This window comes from Barbus barbus (genome assembly GCF_936440315.1).
Source record: "Barbus barbus genome assembly, chromosome: 46".
Lineage (NCBI taxonomy): Eukaryota > Metazoa > Chordata > Actinopteri > Cypriniformes > Cyprinidae > Barbus > Barbus barbus.
In genome coordinates this window covers 10638956-10657836 of record NC_136724.1, presented here as the reverse complement: position 1 = coordinate 10657836, position 18881 = coordinate 10638956, and the positions used below count along the sequence as shown (strand labels likewise).

Here is an 18881-nt window from a genome sequence, read left to right as displayed (position 1 = left end):
TTTCATTTTGGGTGAAATATCCCTTCTGACTAGGCCAACTCTTGAAACAGTCTGCCAAACGGCTATTATATTTTTTCTATAGGACTAAAAACAGAAAGCAGCCAACCCGTAGTTGAGTTTCAAGAACTTCTGGCCTCTGCCGGTCAGCTTTTAGTCTTCATTTGAGAACTTCAGAAACTGCCAACTTCAGATCTCCCCTGATGTATGAGGTTGCATTATTCCCAGGCCTCAGCTTGAAGGCTGGATGCAAAGGCTCTTGGGAAAAGAGCAGCCAGCTGAGCACAGCATGCACACGCAGCAGCAGCCAAATTCGCCCTGTCACATTCGATTTCAGGGCCTCCATGTTGTATAAGCAACACCTCGTGCAGGGCTCTGTGAGCTCCCCGCTTTGACATGTTTGTTGCCGCTGTGGGCTGACACTTATGTTACTTCAGCTCTGTAGAACATGGACAATTTAAAGGCCTTAACAAGCCAAAAATGGACACGCCGTTCTTGGAATCAAACACTCTGGGATCAACATGCTGGACCAGTTCAAGCTACTTTTGAAGTACTATTTTCACAGCCGCACTAACAATGACACAAAAATCGATTAACAGAATCAACTGCATTCAAAAAAGACATTAACCAAAAAAGACATGCAGCTAAGTATGTATTTTGGCCTCCAGTCAGTTCGTTGTTGCTCAAGGCAAAATGAGTGAATGCAAACATATGTTGGGCAGATGGCATTGCGTAGCTGGCACGGGGTCGGTGGGGGCGCTCAGCTGTATATCTAAGACGCCCAGGCCCTCCAGGAATGCACATGGAGGGCCAAGGATCAGGGCAGGAGGGGCGTAAGCCTATGGGGGCTTGAGGCCTTCATCGGCAGTGAGAAAGAGCAGCGCCCTGGGCCCTGTGAACTGACAGGCTCTGCAGGAGCCAGGAAAGTACAGGAGCAACTCTACGCAGTTCTCTGCAGGACTCTGTCAATTCTACCAATGAGTATGTGTCAAAAAGTGACCTGGGACTGCTATGGGGAAACATCACACGGCTCACGTCCAATCAAAATCCTGTGAGACATACGATACAAAATGTACTGTGACTGGTTTAGGAATGTAAATCAAGAAGACAGATCAATTTTGATGGATTAAAAACATGTTACACACTGATAGGACTCTTCTCTTGTGGACTGATAGTCTTCATTCAGCTTGAATGACAGTATACTGGTAATCTCCAGGAAAGAGTTATCAACGGACCCCATCACATTCCCACTGACTACACAGGTAGTGAGATGAGGGGAAGTCGTGGCCTAATGGTTAGAGATACCACGACTGAGGTGCCCTTGAGCAAGGCACCGAACCCCCAACTGCTCCCCAGGCGCCGCAGCATAAAATGGCTGCCCACTGCTCCGGGTATGTGTTCACGGTGTGTGTGTGTTCACTGCTGTGTGTGTGCACGTTGGATGGGTTAAATGCAGAGCACGAATTCCAGTATGGGTCACCATACTTGGCAGTATGTCACTTCACTTCACTTCATAAGACAATCCATCTGAACATCCCAGGCACACGTGCCTCAGCCCACATGCATCACAAACCCCATCCGTATACATGTGAGGTTGATTCCTCAACCTAGATCACGCATGTCCACCTACCACCTAGTTATCTTGATAGCGCTGTGCTTTGCATGAAACATTTTACATAGTAACGATTATCGTCCAATTATTGTACACAAATGTGTTTTCTCTAGCAGTGATTTAGCATGTTGGACTCAAATATCTAGTTTACTCTTCGTGATTTGTCCTCCAAATAAAAATGTATTTTAAAATTAATTTTGCATTTATAACTATAATATATAAAATAAAATATTATATTTTTTCCTTATATTTATTTGTAGGCCAAAATAGTGCTGCCTTATGAATGCAAAATGGCAACATATGCAAACAATAGAAATAAAAAAATAATAATTTTGACCACAAAACCAGTCATAAGGGTCAATTTTTAAAAATTGAGATTTATATATCATATGAAAGCTTATAAATAAGCTTTTCATGGATGTATGGTTTGTTAGGATAGGACAATATTTGGCTGAGATACAACTATTTGAAAATCAGGAATCTGAGGATGCAAAAAATCTAAATATTGAGAAAATTGCCTTTAGATTGGTCCAAATAAAGTTCTTAGCAATGCATATTACTAATCAATAATTATGTTTTAATATACTATATTTATGGTAGGAAATTTACAAAATATCTTCATGGAACATGATCTTTACTTAATATCCTAATACTTCTTTGGCATAAAAGAAAAATCTATAATTTTGACCCATACAGTGTATTTTTGGCTACTGCTACAAATATACCCATGCTACTTATGACTGGTTTTGTGGTCCAGGTTCACATATAGATTTTCTAAATCTGAGAAGTTAAGACAAACTCATCTGTTATAGGAAACACCATTACGCCAGAGATGATTTTCGGACAAAATGTGAAGATGTTTTGTGTTTTGCCTTTGTAGGTCAGAACGGTTTCTTATTTTTGCCCATTACAAAACACCGCATCATAAATGACAACATATTTTGATACTGGGGTATGTGGTCACAAAAGGTCGCCATGTGTTTCCTATACACAAATCTTTCAAAAATAAGCCCACCCCCGAGAAATATTCAAGGGAGTAAAAAGTGTGACCACCAGTCCCCGGCTACCACAAACCACACAGTGATATAGAAAGAGCCCTGCTCTCATTCTTGCTGAAGTGGATTATAGTTAGAAGCATTGACTGCAAACTGTGGGGCAGAGGAGTAACTTGGGCCAAAAAGTGTCACAATCCAGAACCACCCTGGGTTCATTGTTCTGACTCCTTTTGTGGCTGGATGCCACTGTACTAAGGAATCTGGAAAAGAAAGGCTCCCTAACAGTCGGTCATGCACCAGTGCTTTTGGCAACAACAAGTCCATGGCCTATATTGCCTTCATTTTGCTCTGGCGGCTGTGTCCCCACAACAGAAATCCCTATTACTGGTTATAGAACGGGCTTTATTAGAGAGTGGAGCTTTGAAGGGCAGAACAAAAGAGCGTCCTATGTTTAGATTAGATAATGTAAGCAACCGCTTTTCTGCATGGATGACACTACACAATAAGCCACCTCATGAATACTAGCCAGCCCAGATCCTAGGGCTCTTTTTGTTTCATAATTACTCCAAGAAAAATGAAAAAAGAAAACCTAATCAAACGTGGTCTGGTCTGTCACTAAACCACACTTATCATTAACAATGGGGATAATGGCTGTGCGTGTTCCGATTGCCTGAATACTGAAACTGTGCTAGTAAGTAACTGGCTGCGGATAGTCAGATATATCCAAGGAAACTCTGCAAACAAACAATGCAATAAAATATCTGTGCACAATATGTTCTCCCCAATGAATCTTCATAATGAACACCTCTTATTGACAGCACACTGCGTGATGCTTTCAAATCTGTCAGCACAAATGTGTCAGTTGGTTTGACATCTTCCCAATATCAGTTTTGTATTCCAAAGCAATCAACGAATCGCCGTGGAATGCGGTAACTGGCTTGAAAAGCCGTGGGAAAAAGGTGATGAAATACCAGCCTGCTGAACAAATCATTTCTTTAAAATCATCTGTATCTGGAACTCATTTAACATAACAAATGTGAAGAAACCCAAAACCTACGGGCACTTAAGTCACACTGACAATGTCACTGTTTTAGATGCAAAATATCAAACCAAGTGACATCAGCCAACTGGTGTTACAGTAATTTTAAAAGAATACTTTTTCAAAATTTGAAACGTTTGAAACTGCATACATTAAAATCCCTCTGTAGTAAAAAATCTAGTTTTTTATGTTGTTTATTTGTCTATGTAGTGTTTTCAATTTGCTTTTAGACAAACCATGTGCCAATCCACTAATCAACACCACTGCTGAGTATTTTCTCCTTAAAACTGTAGTTTCCCAAAGGCTGTTCCAGAAATGCGGTTTGAAACAGCCCCTCGGTTTGCTACGTCACAAAATTCAATAATTCAAAAATTCACTCGCATATGCTCGCGGGCGCTAATTAAGAATCCCAAACTTGGCTGCATTCGAGTTTTCAAGGCATTTTAGGACACAATATCGTCACATTAGTAACTTTAACAACTGTTACAGTATCCACTATAGTTGTCTGCTAGTAAAAACAGTTTTATCAGTCATTATCCATGGTTCAAATTGAATTGAATTGAATTGATCAGGAGGCCCTGGCTGGTGTGACTGAGTGGAGGTGGGGGAATTTGCATATTCATAGTTCTGCGCATAGTAAATGAGGCAAGGGTGTAGAGTTTCATTAAAGCTATTTTAAGGCATGAGAAAATTATTTTCACAAGAAAAAACATTTAAATATGTAATTTTGATGATCAAAAATGAGTTTTAAGAGAGAACATTTCTAACTACAGGGGGACTTTAAGTGTAAAGATATATAAAACGATAGATAGACGGAGAGATAAATGGAGGGACAGACATGGATAGATAGACAGACAGATAGAGAGAACGATGGATGGATGCATGGATGGATGGATGGATGGATGGATGGACGGACGGACGGATATAGATAGAAATAGATAGATTCAAAAACTGCTTTATAGATACAAGGAAAAACAGATTGACAGAGAGATAGAACAATAGAACGATACAACGATAGATAGACTAAATGGATAGAACGATAGACAGACAAACAGATATATAGATAAGATAACCTGGTCATGGCTAGCTGGAATGGAGCTCCCAATGCCGTGGAAGGTCATCTGCACAGGTGAGAGGGTCAGGTAGGTCATGAACTCTTTGTCAGTTTGCCGATCTGAGTACTGCACCTGCAAGAAACGAGAGACGGAGGGAAGGGAGTATTAAATATGTGATGCAATTTACAGCATGTACTGCACTGCGGATCTGACCTTGGAAAACATTTTGTGGGAAAAGTACAAACTGGATCCTCAGACTTGGCTGGTAGTTTGTGCTCACATTTACTCGATAACAGCAGTGGTTTTAGATTTTGATCTTCATCCTCAAGAATGGTTCACAATCTATGCTTTCTCAAGCGCTTTCTCGAGTGATAGTGATTTAGAGGGGAGCTCTGGCCCCGTTTGGGGTTTCTGAGAACACCTCTGCATGTCAAACTCCACTCAGCAACACCCAAAGGATTGTGTGTGTGTGTGTGTGTGCGCAAGGATTTGGACACTATGCTGGGCCACTTTGATCATTTTATGCCTGACCTATATACACATCCAGGCCATTTTAAAAACTTTTTTACTTGCAGAACATACAGAAACTGCTTTTTCAATTTATTACTTTCAGAATTTTTGTAGAAAAAAATTTTTGCTAGTGTTTTTGGTTTCATAAATAATGACCGAAATTTAATTTTAGGATGAACTGTTTCTAAAAGCACTGAGACAAATTCAGTGGATACAGATCTACATTTCTGATCATAGAGACTTGGGAAAAGTGTGAGTTGTTCCATGGAAAAAATGTCTGGACAGCTGGTTACAATGTGTGAAAGTCTGCTTCCAGAGAACTTCTTAGCACAAGAAATGTCTTGGACTAAATGCCGATCATTTATTTAAAATAAATAAATGTTACTGCATAAAACTGAGAATCCTGAAGAGAAGAGAAACAGATGAATGAGTGCAACAGCAGACTGAAGGAATCTCACTCCATGAACGTGTGTTTATGCTCAGTCTTCAAGTGGTCTGATGGGCCAGATCCACAGGGCATTCCGCTGTGAAGTGTGTTTTAAAGACAATGTTAACAACACGGTTTGCAAGAAGCACAATGTGTGATTGGCGTTTACAGCTCCAGGAAACAGGAACTCTGACATATACAAACATCTTGTGTCTGGTGAAGAGAAGAAATAAATGCCTCCGCTGACTTGGTTAATATTTCTATTATATTCTGCACGAACAGATCATGTTCTTAGGAATGCCATTTTAAAACTTTAATTTGTCAAGTAAAAATATTGTGATAAAAAAATGTATCCCAAAAAATTATTTCAATTTCAACCTCAGCAAATATTGGAAAATGCAATGAATTGAGTAACTGATTTAATTACAGTTTTTAACCAATTAACAGCACTATGTTATAATTATAATAACCCTCTTAATATACTGAAATATAACTAAATTATTACACATAATAAAAACATGTAATATAAAAACATACTTTAAAAAATGTCTTCATAAGATTGGAAAACAAAATCTAAAAGAGGTATATATTATTAGTTATATATAATTATGTATATTTGTATTGCATAGTTTTAAATGCTGTAAAACTATTATATTTATTATATCACATTATATTAACTAGTCAACAGTTTTTTATATATATATATATATATAAATATATACCACTGACTGTGTATCCATTCGCAGTGCTGGGTTTGATATAAATCTTTTCCTAATGCATTTAACTGTGGTGGAGAATCGTCACTTTGAGCAAATAACTGTGGGCCACCATCAAGCTTAAGACACCCAGATCAGTGCCAGCTTCCTGTCAGCCTGAAGATTCATCTCCCTGACAAACTTTGTTTTCAAAGTTCGCTCCTCGCACAAATACGCCACAGCGATACAGCTGGGCCCCATCAGAACAAGGCAAAAATCAGACCATAAGGGATTAGCACGTCTAGCATGTGTTTGCTAATGAAAATCCCAGCATAAACACCAGCTCCAGGAACAAGGAAAGGGCAAGAGGGACAGAAACAAACCGTCCCATTCTTTGATGCTTGGACAGGGAGAGGCGTTTGATGTCGACTGTGTATAAGACGGAGATGTGCAGTGGAAAAGGAGCCAAATCAAGCGTAGGACTCTGCCAGTGCTATTTGAAGTGCTTTTTACACAGAGAACACAGCAGAGTATGGGGGGTAAGAAAAACAAAAAAGAATAAACTGCATCTTGAGGCAGATCTTTTGGCACAGATGTTCAAAACATACATCATCTGATAGTTTTTATTTTCATTAAAGTGGGATTTGCTACATGGCAAGGGAGAAAATTAAAACAAAATGGAGTAACATCTTGCCTTTGACTTAAGCACATGGACCAGTGATTCTTATCAGGATGATATTGCTGGCGGATTTAACACATGAGTACGTCTGATAACATCATATTGCAGTTACATATGCGCTAAACCAGCAGTTCGAGTCATAACATGTCTCTGTTTATGATACGTCTAGCTTCAGCATGCTCTCCTGAACAACTGGGTTGAACATTTCTACACGGAAAAGGAGGAAAATGTCTAAAAATAAATAACTACACTTCTAAAAACAAAGGTTCTATAAAGGAATTTTTGCAGCAATGCCATGAAGAACCTACGGTGGCCCAGTAGTGCACAACACAATGAAATCACCACAACAACGAAATCGGCACGCCACAACGCATAGGACTAATTTAGAACGTGTTGTGCTAATTTCACTGTGTTGTGGCTTGTTTCTGTTGAGTTGTGGTAATTTTGTCATGTTGCAGCTTGTTTCCATTGTCTTGTGACTTGTTTCCGTTGTGTTGTGACTTGTTTCTGTTGTGTTGTGACTTGTTTCCGTTGTGTTGTGACTTGTTTCTGTTGTGTTGTGCTAATTTCGTTATGTTCCGACTTGTTTCCAATGTTTTCTGCTAATTTTGTGGTGTTGCGGCTTGATTCCTTTGTGTTGCTGCTTGTTTCCGTTGTGTTGTGCTAATTTTGTTGTGTTGCTGCTTGATTCCTTTGTGTTGCGACTTGTTTCCATTGTGTTGCTGCTTGTTTCCGTTGTGTTGTGCTAATTTTGTTGTGTTGCTGCTTGATTCCTTTGTGTTGTGACTTGTTTCTATTGTGTTGCTGCTTGTTTTTGTTGTGTTGTGCTAATTTCATTGTGTTGTGAAGATTTCATTCTTTCATTGTGTTGTGCACTACTGGGCCCCCGTAAGAACCTAGCAGTGAACAGTTCTTTAAAGAACCACCCTAAAGAACATTCATAAAGTATAAAGAAACTTTTGTGTATTTGAAATGTTTAATGGATGTTAAAATGAACCACAGATGCCAATAATCTTTATTTTTAAAAGTGTGGGCAAATAATTTAGCAAATATATATAGAGTCTGAAGCCAGTTAGATAAAGTTTCACTTTTCCTAACCAAATACGGCTCCCTTTACCACTAAAGCAGACACTGCACATCAACAAATTTGATACATGCCTTACAGTTATAACATAAATATATCTTTAATCGCCTCATAAGTCATCCAAAAAAATTCTTCACCAATTTTTGGGTTGGATTGCAAGTCTAGTGCCAAAAACGTCTTCTGAATCATATCGTTCACCATAAAAGGATCGAGTCACCTTCAAAAGCCCACATCAATCCACTTCTGTAATTGAAATTATGAACCTGATGCTACTGCTGAGTTACACAACTCCCGATGTTCTCGCATCAAATTAAATCACTTTCACATCATCAGTCAGTGCTTTGCCATTAAGGGCAAGAAGGTGGGTTACAGGTTATAGAAATGCTGCAGGTGGGCAGCATGGAAATTAAAGTGTGATTAAAACGTATGAATGGTCAGTCACAATATTGGCTTCAATGCCAGTTTTTCATGTAAAACTTCAGGTATGTGCTTAGCTTTGTAATTATTGAGAAAGTATTAGAGATATTAAAATTCTGAACATTAACATTACCATGTTATGGCAGATAAACATATTTATATAATGAACAAAAGTATTGGGACCATTACATCAACAGGAACTGAGTTTGGGAGTTTTTGCCCATCCAGTATATGGGCCAGTCAAGTTCTTCCACACCAAACTCATCCAACCAATGTCTTCATGCACCATGCTTTGAGCACTAGGACAGTCATATTGGAATAGAAATAGGCCTTTCCCAAACTGTTCCCACAAACTTGGTAGCAGAGAACTGTTCAGAAATACTTGGTATGCTGATGCATTAAGATTTCCCTTCACGGGAAGCAAGGGGCTTAACCCAACACATGAAAAACAGTCCCTATACCATTATCCCTCCTCCACCAAACTGTACAGTTGGCACAATGCAGTCAGGCAGGTAATGCTCTTCTGGCATCCACCAAACCTAGTCTCACCCATTAGACTGCCAAACAGAAAAGCGTGATTCGTTAGAACAGGTTTCCACTGCTCCAGAGTCCAGTGGCAGCATGCTTTACATCCCTACATCCGAAGCTTGGAATTTTACTTGTTGATATGAAGTTTGCATGCAGATGCTCGGCCATGGAAACCCATTCCATGAAGCTCCTGATTTTTGTGCTGATATTAATGGCAGTGGAAGTGTATAACTCTTTAGCTTTGGAATCAGCAGAGCAGTGGAGACTTTTAGCTTCAGCGCTCTGTGATCTCACTCCATGACTTTGTGGTCTTCCGCTTCGTGGCTTAGTTGCTGCTGCTCCTAAATGCTTCCAGTTTTCAAACAGTAGACGAGGGGAAGGCAACGTCGGTCCTGCTGCTGTCCTGTAGAGTTTAGTTCTAACCCTAATCAAACACACCTGAGCAAGCTAATCAAGGCCTTCAGGATTACCAAGGCTACAGGCAGGTGAGGGTTTTTCAGAGTTGGAGCCAAACTCTGCAGGACATCGGCACTCCAGGACCGATGCTGCCTACCCCTGCAGTAGACTGTGAAATATCTAGCAGAGATGAAATGTGCTTGATTTTTATGCAGATGTGCATAACGGATGCATCACGGATGCTTACATCACCTGCATATGAAGTGATTTATGAAGTGATTTATGGCATGACTGCTGAGCAGTTGGCATATAGATGCTGAACCCTGCCACCCGTGATCAAAGCAGCACCTCACAGAGAAATGCATGTGTGCCCAGCACTGGCAGGATGAGAAATCCAAGCACGACTTCTTTTATCGGCTCGTCTCCATTCATCTCAAAACGAAGGTCATAAAACATCAATGGGCGTTATTTGAAGAAATAACTGAGAGCCTGTGATCTGAATCTAGGTATGCTGGTATTTCTAGCCAAGGTTAGAAACCATGTGAGAGACAGACAAACAGAAAGAGAAACAGATGGGCAGTGAGCAGAGGGGCTCAGAGGGTGGGAGGAAACAGAGCGAGTATGAGGCAGAGGGAAAGCTGAAACGGGCATGAAAAAGAGGGATTAGGTGATGGTCTCCAAGTATATGGTCTAAAACTCAAAAACAAAACATTCAGAAAGTCTTGATTGCCAGCTAAAAATTATACTGATATCCTTATTTATGTATTTTATTTTATTTTTAAAATACATTTTGACCCATGCTTCCTATTTATAAATTCTTACTTTCTATTTTTAAATTCTAAAAAATTAATAGGCAAAAAACGATACAGGCGGTAAATAAAATAAAATTAGTTTGAAACGAATTAGTTTTTAAACTAAAAAAGTCAAGCAAGATTATTTAAAATATATATACTGTAGTTTGTAATTTGTTTCCCTCCAATAACTGTTAATGAAGTCAACACAGCAATAGTAAAAGTTGAAAACATAATTTATATTATTTACATTGAGAAGGTCATAAGCTCTGAAGTATACAAGCAGGGTGGAAGACTATGGTACAGTATGTTTCACTCGGTCTCATATGAAGTGATAGGAAGAACGGGGTTCATAAAATGCTCAGGACTCATCCCTAACATGAGTTCTACCTACTGCTCTCCGCTCTCCCAGACTGCTTTGCAGCTCACAGGCTCAGCACAAAAGGCCCTTTATGATGTGCACCTGACATGTGGCGAAGAGCAACGTTCCCACAGAGATTGACTTCACTGCTCCACCTCTTCTCTCCCTTTCGTTCTCTCCGAATCTCTGTGTCCCCAGCCAGGGGAGTGAACGCTAGCTGGCAGAGCAATGGGGGGTTTGAGGAAAGATCCATCTCTGGGTTCGTCTAAAGCCGATGCTACTTGCGCCAAACAAGTCACCCAGCTGACCAAGAGAGGCTCAAGAGTTTAACCAGATCAAAAAAGCGGTGCTTAACTTTCTTTTGTTACAGGGACATGTCAAAATAAATGTTGAAATTCAGATTTTTGTGATATATTTTCAAATAAAATAAAATAAAAGCTTTAAAATACAAAAAAATACTTTTAGAAAGTAACAAAATTTTCTAAAAGTATTTTTTAAATAGACAGAAAATGAATGAATAAATAAATAAATAACTAATCTATGCCAAAATGGGTAACAGGGTTTCAATTGTTCTCACTCAGTAGTGGCTAGATAATTTGGGACCAAACGTTGGTTTGTAGTTAATGAAAAATGTTTATATCCCTCAAATGAATGAATTGTTCTTTTGAGTTGGATCTCATCAATGAATCAACTAATCCAGTTCAACAAAGTGGAATGATTTGTTTTCACATTATATTCATCTTGATCTCAAGTTCAAGTCAGTTACTCAGTGTGGCCACAACCACTAACAGCTAACTGAAGGGGAAGATTATGAATGAATAACGACTTAAATTTAGGTCTGTTCCTCAAATAAGCCATGCTTAGCAGTTTTATGCAACATCTGGGAGTCAGAGTACAAAGATTTTTACTGGGTTAAACATAATGAGTGCTTTAAATGTTAGTTAAATGGCCTTTTCCTGTCTAAACGAGTGATTCTTGGCTGGAATAAGCTGGACCACAAATTATCCCAATAAAGAATTGGTACAGAATAAGCAGGAAGACACTTTATGCTAAAAATCAAAGTCTGGCAATGTGAGACTAATTTATATGTGGCACAAAATGGGATACAGCTAACGTTACAGGCCAAAGAAACCTAATCTGATGGTATTTAGGACTATTTTTCTAATGATCTTGAACATCTCAGCATGACTGAAGACAACAGACTATCTAAGAGCCCACTTAAAAGGTAAGTGTGGGCACAAACTCAGTAAAAATGTGAAGCTCAACTACAGAAAATCACCCTGGTAACCGTCTATTCACTTTGCTTCCATCTGGTAAGCGCTTCCGTAGCCTGATGGCAAAAACTGAGAGACTTAGGAGGAGCTTCTTCCCCCAGGCCATCAGGCTCCTAAACTCTAACTCTGTGTCATAACATCACTCGACTCCATGTAAATATCACCATATCAATAAGCTATTCAGAATTTTTCTCTACATCATATTGCTGCTATTTAAATACCCTATACAACTTTTTGCACATTCTTTTGCACATTCCTCTTATATTACTAAGCCAACAACATACTGACCTGCACATTTATATTTATATTTTTTATATTTTATTTTTTCTACTTTTCTTTTTCTTAATATTTGTCTATACAATTGCACTGTCCTTGGAGCGGACCTGACTTACATTTCACTGCTGATTATACTCTATTGTGTATGTGACGAATAAAAATCTTGAATCTTGAGAAAATAACAGCATTTCACTAAAGAGAACGAGAAAGAGAGAGCATATGTTATGCATTACTCAAACGACTCCATTATTTCTGCCCTACTTCCATCACATGTGGCCTGAGACAACAGGGAAATTAACAGCAAACTAACTATTATCTCCAACCCTCTCTGCATCAGCACTGCTTCCAAAATGCCAATATACAGATGCCCTATCTAATTTTCAACCTCTGGCCAAATTCCATCAATCAAATCTCTTTACTCTCAGAGGCCCCATGTGTCTAGTTGGGGCCCAACAAGAGCAAAAGACCTGAATGAACCAATCTCAACTGAAAGTCAATGCCAAATACAGCCTGTGCTAGGTCTTTATTTTTACAAGGCATCTATTAACTTCTCCATTAAGAGTTTCGAGATCAGAATCAGGATTTAGAGGAAACAGACGCATGAATAACCACACGACAATGAATACCACATCTGTAGTGTAGAACAACTGCTTCAGGAAACTGATTGAACATCGGTTCTTATTGTGGCTTTCCCAAACAGTTTCAGGTGTTTCTGTTGCTCCAATGCCAATGAAAAGGGCCTCATAGGGGCTTTCATAACAGCTCCGTCAAGTCCAAATTAAATCACAAACATGGTCTGATTTAAACATGTCCTTTGGCACTGTGGATAGTATGTCTGCTGCTCTGATTAGAAACAGTAAGGTGTTTGCCAATAAGCGCACACTATTTTGCACAAGAGCATCTGCCAACAAACATATGAAAGTCTGGAATCTGCGTTTCAGCGCTAAAGACGCATCTCAGCGGTTTTGTTTTGCTTTTGGTACATTCAGGTTTTCATTACCAACCCACATCGTTCGGCGCATTGTTTCAATGATGTATTTCCTGCCTTCCTCCATTATACTCTCAAATCCTCCTGATAGAAGACACCAAGGAATACCAGGCGGGATTCTTATCAGGGTGATCGAGGGGGAAAGGGGTTTGAATGTGGAGCGATTCTCACAGGCAGGTCGGCTCATCCCTCACAGCTGGCCCTTTAAGTGAAACCTGCTGTCCCCCCCCCCCCGTGTTTTCGTTTGGCTGCCTCACTCTTCTTCATCAGGTTTCAGACTACAGGAAAGCTCTGAGCAAAAACAAAGGCTTTTTCAAAGGCAACCTCAGCAGGTTAAGATAAAATGTTTTTACTGTCCAATATGAAAAGCACCTGCTCAGGGTGAGGTACTGGAGGGTGCTTTTCAATCACTGGCTTGGTTTTCTTTAACATGCAGAGGAGATTGAGGACACGCACATTGGGGTTCAGGAAAGGTATAATTAATCGGAAAATTATTAATAATAACTTAGATTATGAATATTAAAAAGTTCCAATTACAGCATTCAAATTTGTTCGACTCGTGCGTCTATTTACGTTTTAACAGCAATTTAATAAAAAGTCACATTAAATTGTATAAATTTAGTGTATAAATTCTATTACTGCTTTGTATAAATACTCTACTGTTCAAACATTTGGGGTCAGTCAGATTTTTCATTTTTTGGGAGAAATTAATACTTTTATTTACCAAGGATGCAACAATTGTTTAAAAGTGAAAGTAAGTACTTTTATGTTTCAAAAGGCTTCTATTTCAAAGAATCCTGAAAAAAAATATCACATTTTCCACAATAATATTAAGCAGCACAACTGTTTTCAACATGAATTATAAGAAATGTTTCTTGAGCACCAAATCAGCATTTTAGAATGATTTCTGAAGAATCATGTGAAACAAAAAGCTTTGAAATACAAAAAAAACCCCATTATTTTAAATGTAAAAATAATATTTCACAATATTACTTTTTTGTATTTTTAATTAAATAAATGCAGCCTTGGTCAAACTAAGAGACTTCAAAAGCATGGAAAAATCTTACCAAGCTTAAACTTTTGAAGTGTAGTGTGTATAACAAATAAAGTTATTTTATTTTTTTGCAAGGCATAAAAAAAGTGAATGTGCATGATAAAAAAAATAATATAGTGCTGATCCAGTAAACTGGCACAAAACATTCTCACAATGGAACTGCAGGCCATTCTTATTGCTTGGTAGCCTACATACAGAACATAACGTGCAGCTGCTCCACAAATAAAAGTAAAACAAACAAAAAAAATCAACAATTATAATTTGCAGTTAATTATATTATAATATTTCTTATAATAAAACAATTATACTAATTATAATGCAGCCGTAGGACAAACTGAGCCGTGCAAGACAAATCAGCTAAAGACAGGTTGTTATCCTTTGTCTGCAATGGTATACAGACAGGAAAAGGGAAATGTAACTGTGAGAAATGACTTCCCTGGCCTGTAGGAACATCAATGACAAAAGCAGGCACTTCCACATTTCTGCAGTCTCGTCCAGATGGACGAACAGTGTAAGCCAAGCAGATCAATTTTAGGCTCCGCGATAGATGTTATGAAATTTGAGGTCTGGTTCTCTGGGTAGAGCTAGCAGTGGAGAGCGAGCGCGAGAGATAAACAGATCTGTAAAATCACTTCATTTATTCCATACCTGGAAGCCTTGAATGTGGGCTAGGTACTCCAGCTGCTGGGAAGGCTGGATGGAGCCACAGGCCAAAGCAGGTGCTTTTCCCTTCAAGATCAGGGCCTCAGCCGTGGGCGAAGTCCCGCTCAGCAGCAGCTCTCTTGCGATGGTAGCGGTGTTGCCCACTGACGGGGTGTAGAATGGTCCTGTGGATCCTTGGCCAATGTCTTTGGGTGTCAGGTAGTTTCCAGGGGCACCGGGGACTCCCTTATTCCGGCTCGCTTCCATTTCTTGATACACATCTGGAGAGAGGTGAAGAATTCCTTTTTGTGCTATATAGGGATGGAAAAGACACACGGTCATTGCTCAGCTGTGGGCACGCTTCTATTCTTAATATTGAAAAGGTAACTGATAAAATGAAAACAAATAAAAAAATAACTAAAATGGATAGCTTGACCACCATAACCCCATTATTATGCCAAGCACATTTTGTTTTACATGAACGTGAAGTACAAAACTTTAATTTGTTTTGACTTGTTAGCTTCTTATATTTTTATTCTTGCTTTGTTCTGAGTTCTTTCTACTGTTAAATTTGTTGATGGAGTGAGTAGATTTGTTGTGGAGTGAGGGAATTTTTTTTTTCTTTTCATGTTTCTTCAATATTTTTGGCTCACTGTATTTTATTATGACATGAACAGGCTATGCGTAACTGCGCGTGAGGCGCCGCCACGATCGCTTGTGTGTTTTTTTTTTTTTTTTTCCCTTGTAAAAGTGAAAACAACTTGCAAAAGCCTACTCCTTCATTTGTGGTCATATAAGAGTAAGACATTATTCAAAACTATTCAAAATATTTAATTTTATTTGTGTACATTCACAATATAAAACAAAACGTACTTTTGTGAAATAAAGGAAAACTGCCGCTTTCTCAAATGTGCATCACAGCAATTAACCGAAATTCTGCATATAGGCTGCTAATTGTTGCAGGTTTTTTTCGTTCGTTTTGTTAATTCATTAATTATTTAGAAAAATATATTTTGCATATGGGCCTGTTGCTTTTATATATAATAGCTTATGTTTTTCTCCGTTCACAGAAGCGCTGCAGGTCACGTTCATGTTGCTTATTCTGCTTTTCGCGTGTATAAAATGAATACCTGGAAAACAAATTTAGGTATTTGTAATGGGTCAAGCCACCTATCAATTTAAATTTAATTTAATTGTAATTTAACATAATCTTGTCGGTTAACGGTTAATATGGCTTAACGACCGTCAGTTAGGAAAAATAAAATAACCGGAATGAACATTCATATTTCCTTTAAACGTTAATCAGAAAAATGATAATAATACAACTGCAACTGTTTATGATCATTGCTTGATTATCAACAGTGGCCTATCTATCTAGTCTATAACAAAATACAAAAAAAAATTTAAAACACTTAATAAAAATTATTTTATGTAGGCCTATACAATTTAATATAGGCTTTTTTTGTTTGTTTCAAATGGATGAAGAACAGCTAGCCTAGCCTATAATTTACGCAAAAGGATAAATTATGTATGGAAACAGCTCAAGGGCAACATTTTTTTGCGATATACCAAAACTTATGCAACAATTCGGTTTTTTAGGGATGACGTCATGACGCACACCATTTTATCGGTAAAAGGCCAGTTGGATGGAAACAGGCTGTAGACAGCAAATTTCGCAAAGTTTTTTTAACGCATCTCTCTTTGTCGATAACAAAACAGCGCAAAATCTGGATGGAAACTTGATTATTGACAGTAAAGACTAATATTTTTAATAAACACTGTTCTTTTAAATTTTCTAATCATCAAAAATTCCTGAAAAAATGTCGGTAATATAAATATAAATATAAATATGAAGCAGCACAACCATTTTTTAAGAGTTATAATAATAATAAATGTTTCTTATGCACCAAAATCAGCATATTATAATGGTTTCCGTAGGAAAAATGTAGTAATGGCTGCTTAAAATTGTAATAATATTTTACAATATTGCTGTTTTTACTGTATTTTTAATCAAATAAATGCAGACTTGGTGCGCATAAGAGACATCTTTCAAAAACATGAAGTACTGACCCCTAGCTTGTAAATGGTTCAAACTATTTTAACAACAAAAAAAACAATAAATAAAATAATATGGATGAGCTATTGCTTTTCTGAGTGATCTGACTTATGATTTTCACCTGATCGATGATAAAACAGTGGAGCATGTTCCTCAAAACAGAAAGTGTGTATATTTTAAACATCTGTTAAGAGGAAGTTTTGTAATTTTTATATGTAGATTACAGCATTATAAATGACTTTCAAGTTGACAGACACAGACAAAAAGCCAAATTCTTTTCCACAGAAGCCAGTACACAAGAGAAGCAAAGAGGAACAGAGCAGCTGCAGCGGACGTCCTCATCTGTGCACAGATTATGCTTCCTGTTTGCGTTTGCTGTCCTAAATGAAGTTTCCAAAAGCAGCCGACTGTTCTCCACAATTTCTGACAACCCAGAACAAGCAACAATTGATTTAACTTAGTGTTCGGGCCATAAAACTGGTAAATATTACCCCAGAAAATTGTGAGAAATGTAAATAGGGAGTTCCTCCAAGCGCTGCAGTGTGCCGTTGACGCAACCCTTTAATTCACGGGGAGAGAATGTAAATGAAAACCAGCAGTTTGGAGTTCCCGTCGGCCATTTCAACAAGGCTGACTGGCGAAGAAGGCAACAGACATTGAATTTTTTAAATCTTACATGACAACTTGCATTTCACATTACACAAATCAGCATCCAGAGAAAAATGCATACTTAACATGGTATAAAACGAGAGGTGTGAGCCAGAATGACATCAATTTAGGAATTATGACAAAAAGCACATAAACGCTAAGAAAAAACAATACCACCACCCTCATTTCTCTTTCTTTTTTCCCCTTCTCTCTCTCTTTCCCCGTTCCAACAGGTTCCACCCAGTATAATGGGCTGAATTTGAGAATGGTGGGCTGGAGATTGGCCAGCTCATGGCCCAAGCTGTGATTTAAAACAGATAACACACAAGGCCCAACTGTAAATCAACACGATGAAGCAATGCTCCAAGACACTAAACACTAACACACTGACATATTCGTACATACACGAGCAAAGCGCTGTCTTACTCACATACTCAGTTTTCGTGGAATCCTGCTCTACTTCTTCCCTATTTAACACACAAACAGACTCTTTCTTACACGCACATTCACAAAAAAACACCAAGAAATAAATTATAGCCACTTTGCTGACGAAAAGCTGCTGTAATGCTTATCTAGAATGGATAGCTTGTGTTTTTTTGGACTTCTCCTAAGATCGTGTGGGAATTAAAAAAAACTCAATTAAGAAGATTTGTTGCTTTTCTGGGACATAACGCAACGCTGAGACCTCCCATACATCCCTTAATCCATCCCTCCCGCCTCATTTCCTTCATCCATTTATTACTCCACACACAAATTATAACACGTATGCCAAGTATCTCCATGGGATTGTACATTCAGAAGAATGCATTGTGGGATTAAAGCTAAAACTTGTAGGATACCAGTACAGGAAACTGATTAATAATGTCTGACACATTGTCTTGTTAGTTTAAATACAGCATGTTACATGAGCCCTGAGACCATATGGTTGTGCCGGACATGACACAATATGCAATTTTGACTATATTTCATTTTATTTCGAAGTCTTGCTCATTTTGTACTATTACACTCTTGAGAAGGCTCCAACTCTGGGCATTTAGCTCTATATGTCACTTTGAAGACATTTAGGCAATAAGGTATGAGGGTGCAACAGGCACTTTTAAATCTTTAAGGTTGATTTTTATTAAAACAAACACATTTTTTGCAAAGTAAATGTGACAAATTAAAACCTTTATCCTTGTGCCAAAATTTTCAACATGAAAATCCATCATAAAAATATCCAGTACATAAAAATTCTAACAAACCATGTCAATAGGAAAGGAAAAGGAAAGGAAAGGACGTGACGTGAGGCCAAGTATCGTGACCCATACTCGGAATTTGTGCTCTGCATTTCACCCATCCAAGTGCACACACACAGCAG

General features: G+C 38.3%; 1 protein-coding gene across 3 annotated transcripts in view; it reads right to left on the bottom strand.

The window, feature by feature from the left end:
- LOC306865256 (double-stranded RNA-binding protein Staufen homolog 2-like) overlaps positions 1 to 18881 on the bottom strand; it is a 143958-nt gene that overhangs the window by 40837 nt on the left and 84240 nt on the right. For all 3 annotated transcript variants that reach the window (XM_079409761.1, XM_079409760.1, XM_079409762.1), the window contains exons 12-13: positions 14827 to 15131; positions 4717 to 4830 (exon numbers count right to left, since the gene is read on the bottom strand). In XM_079409761.1, coding sequence (XP_079265887.1) covers positions 4717 to 4830; positions 14827 to 15131 — 419 coding nt within the window. The remainder of the gene's footprint in view (positions 1 to 4716; positions 4831 to 14826; positions 15132 to 18881) is intronic.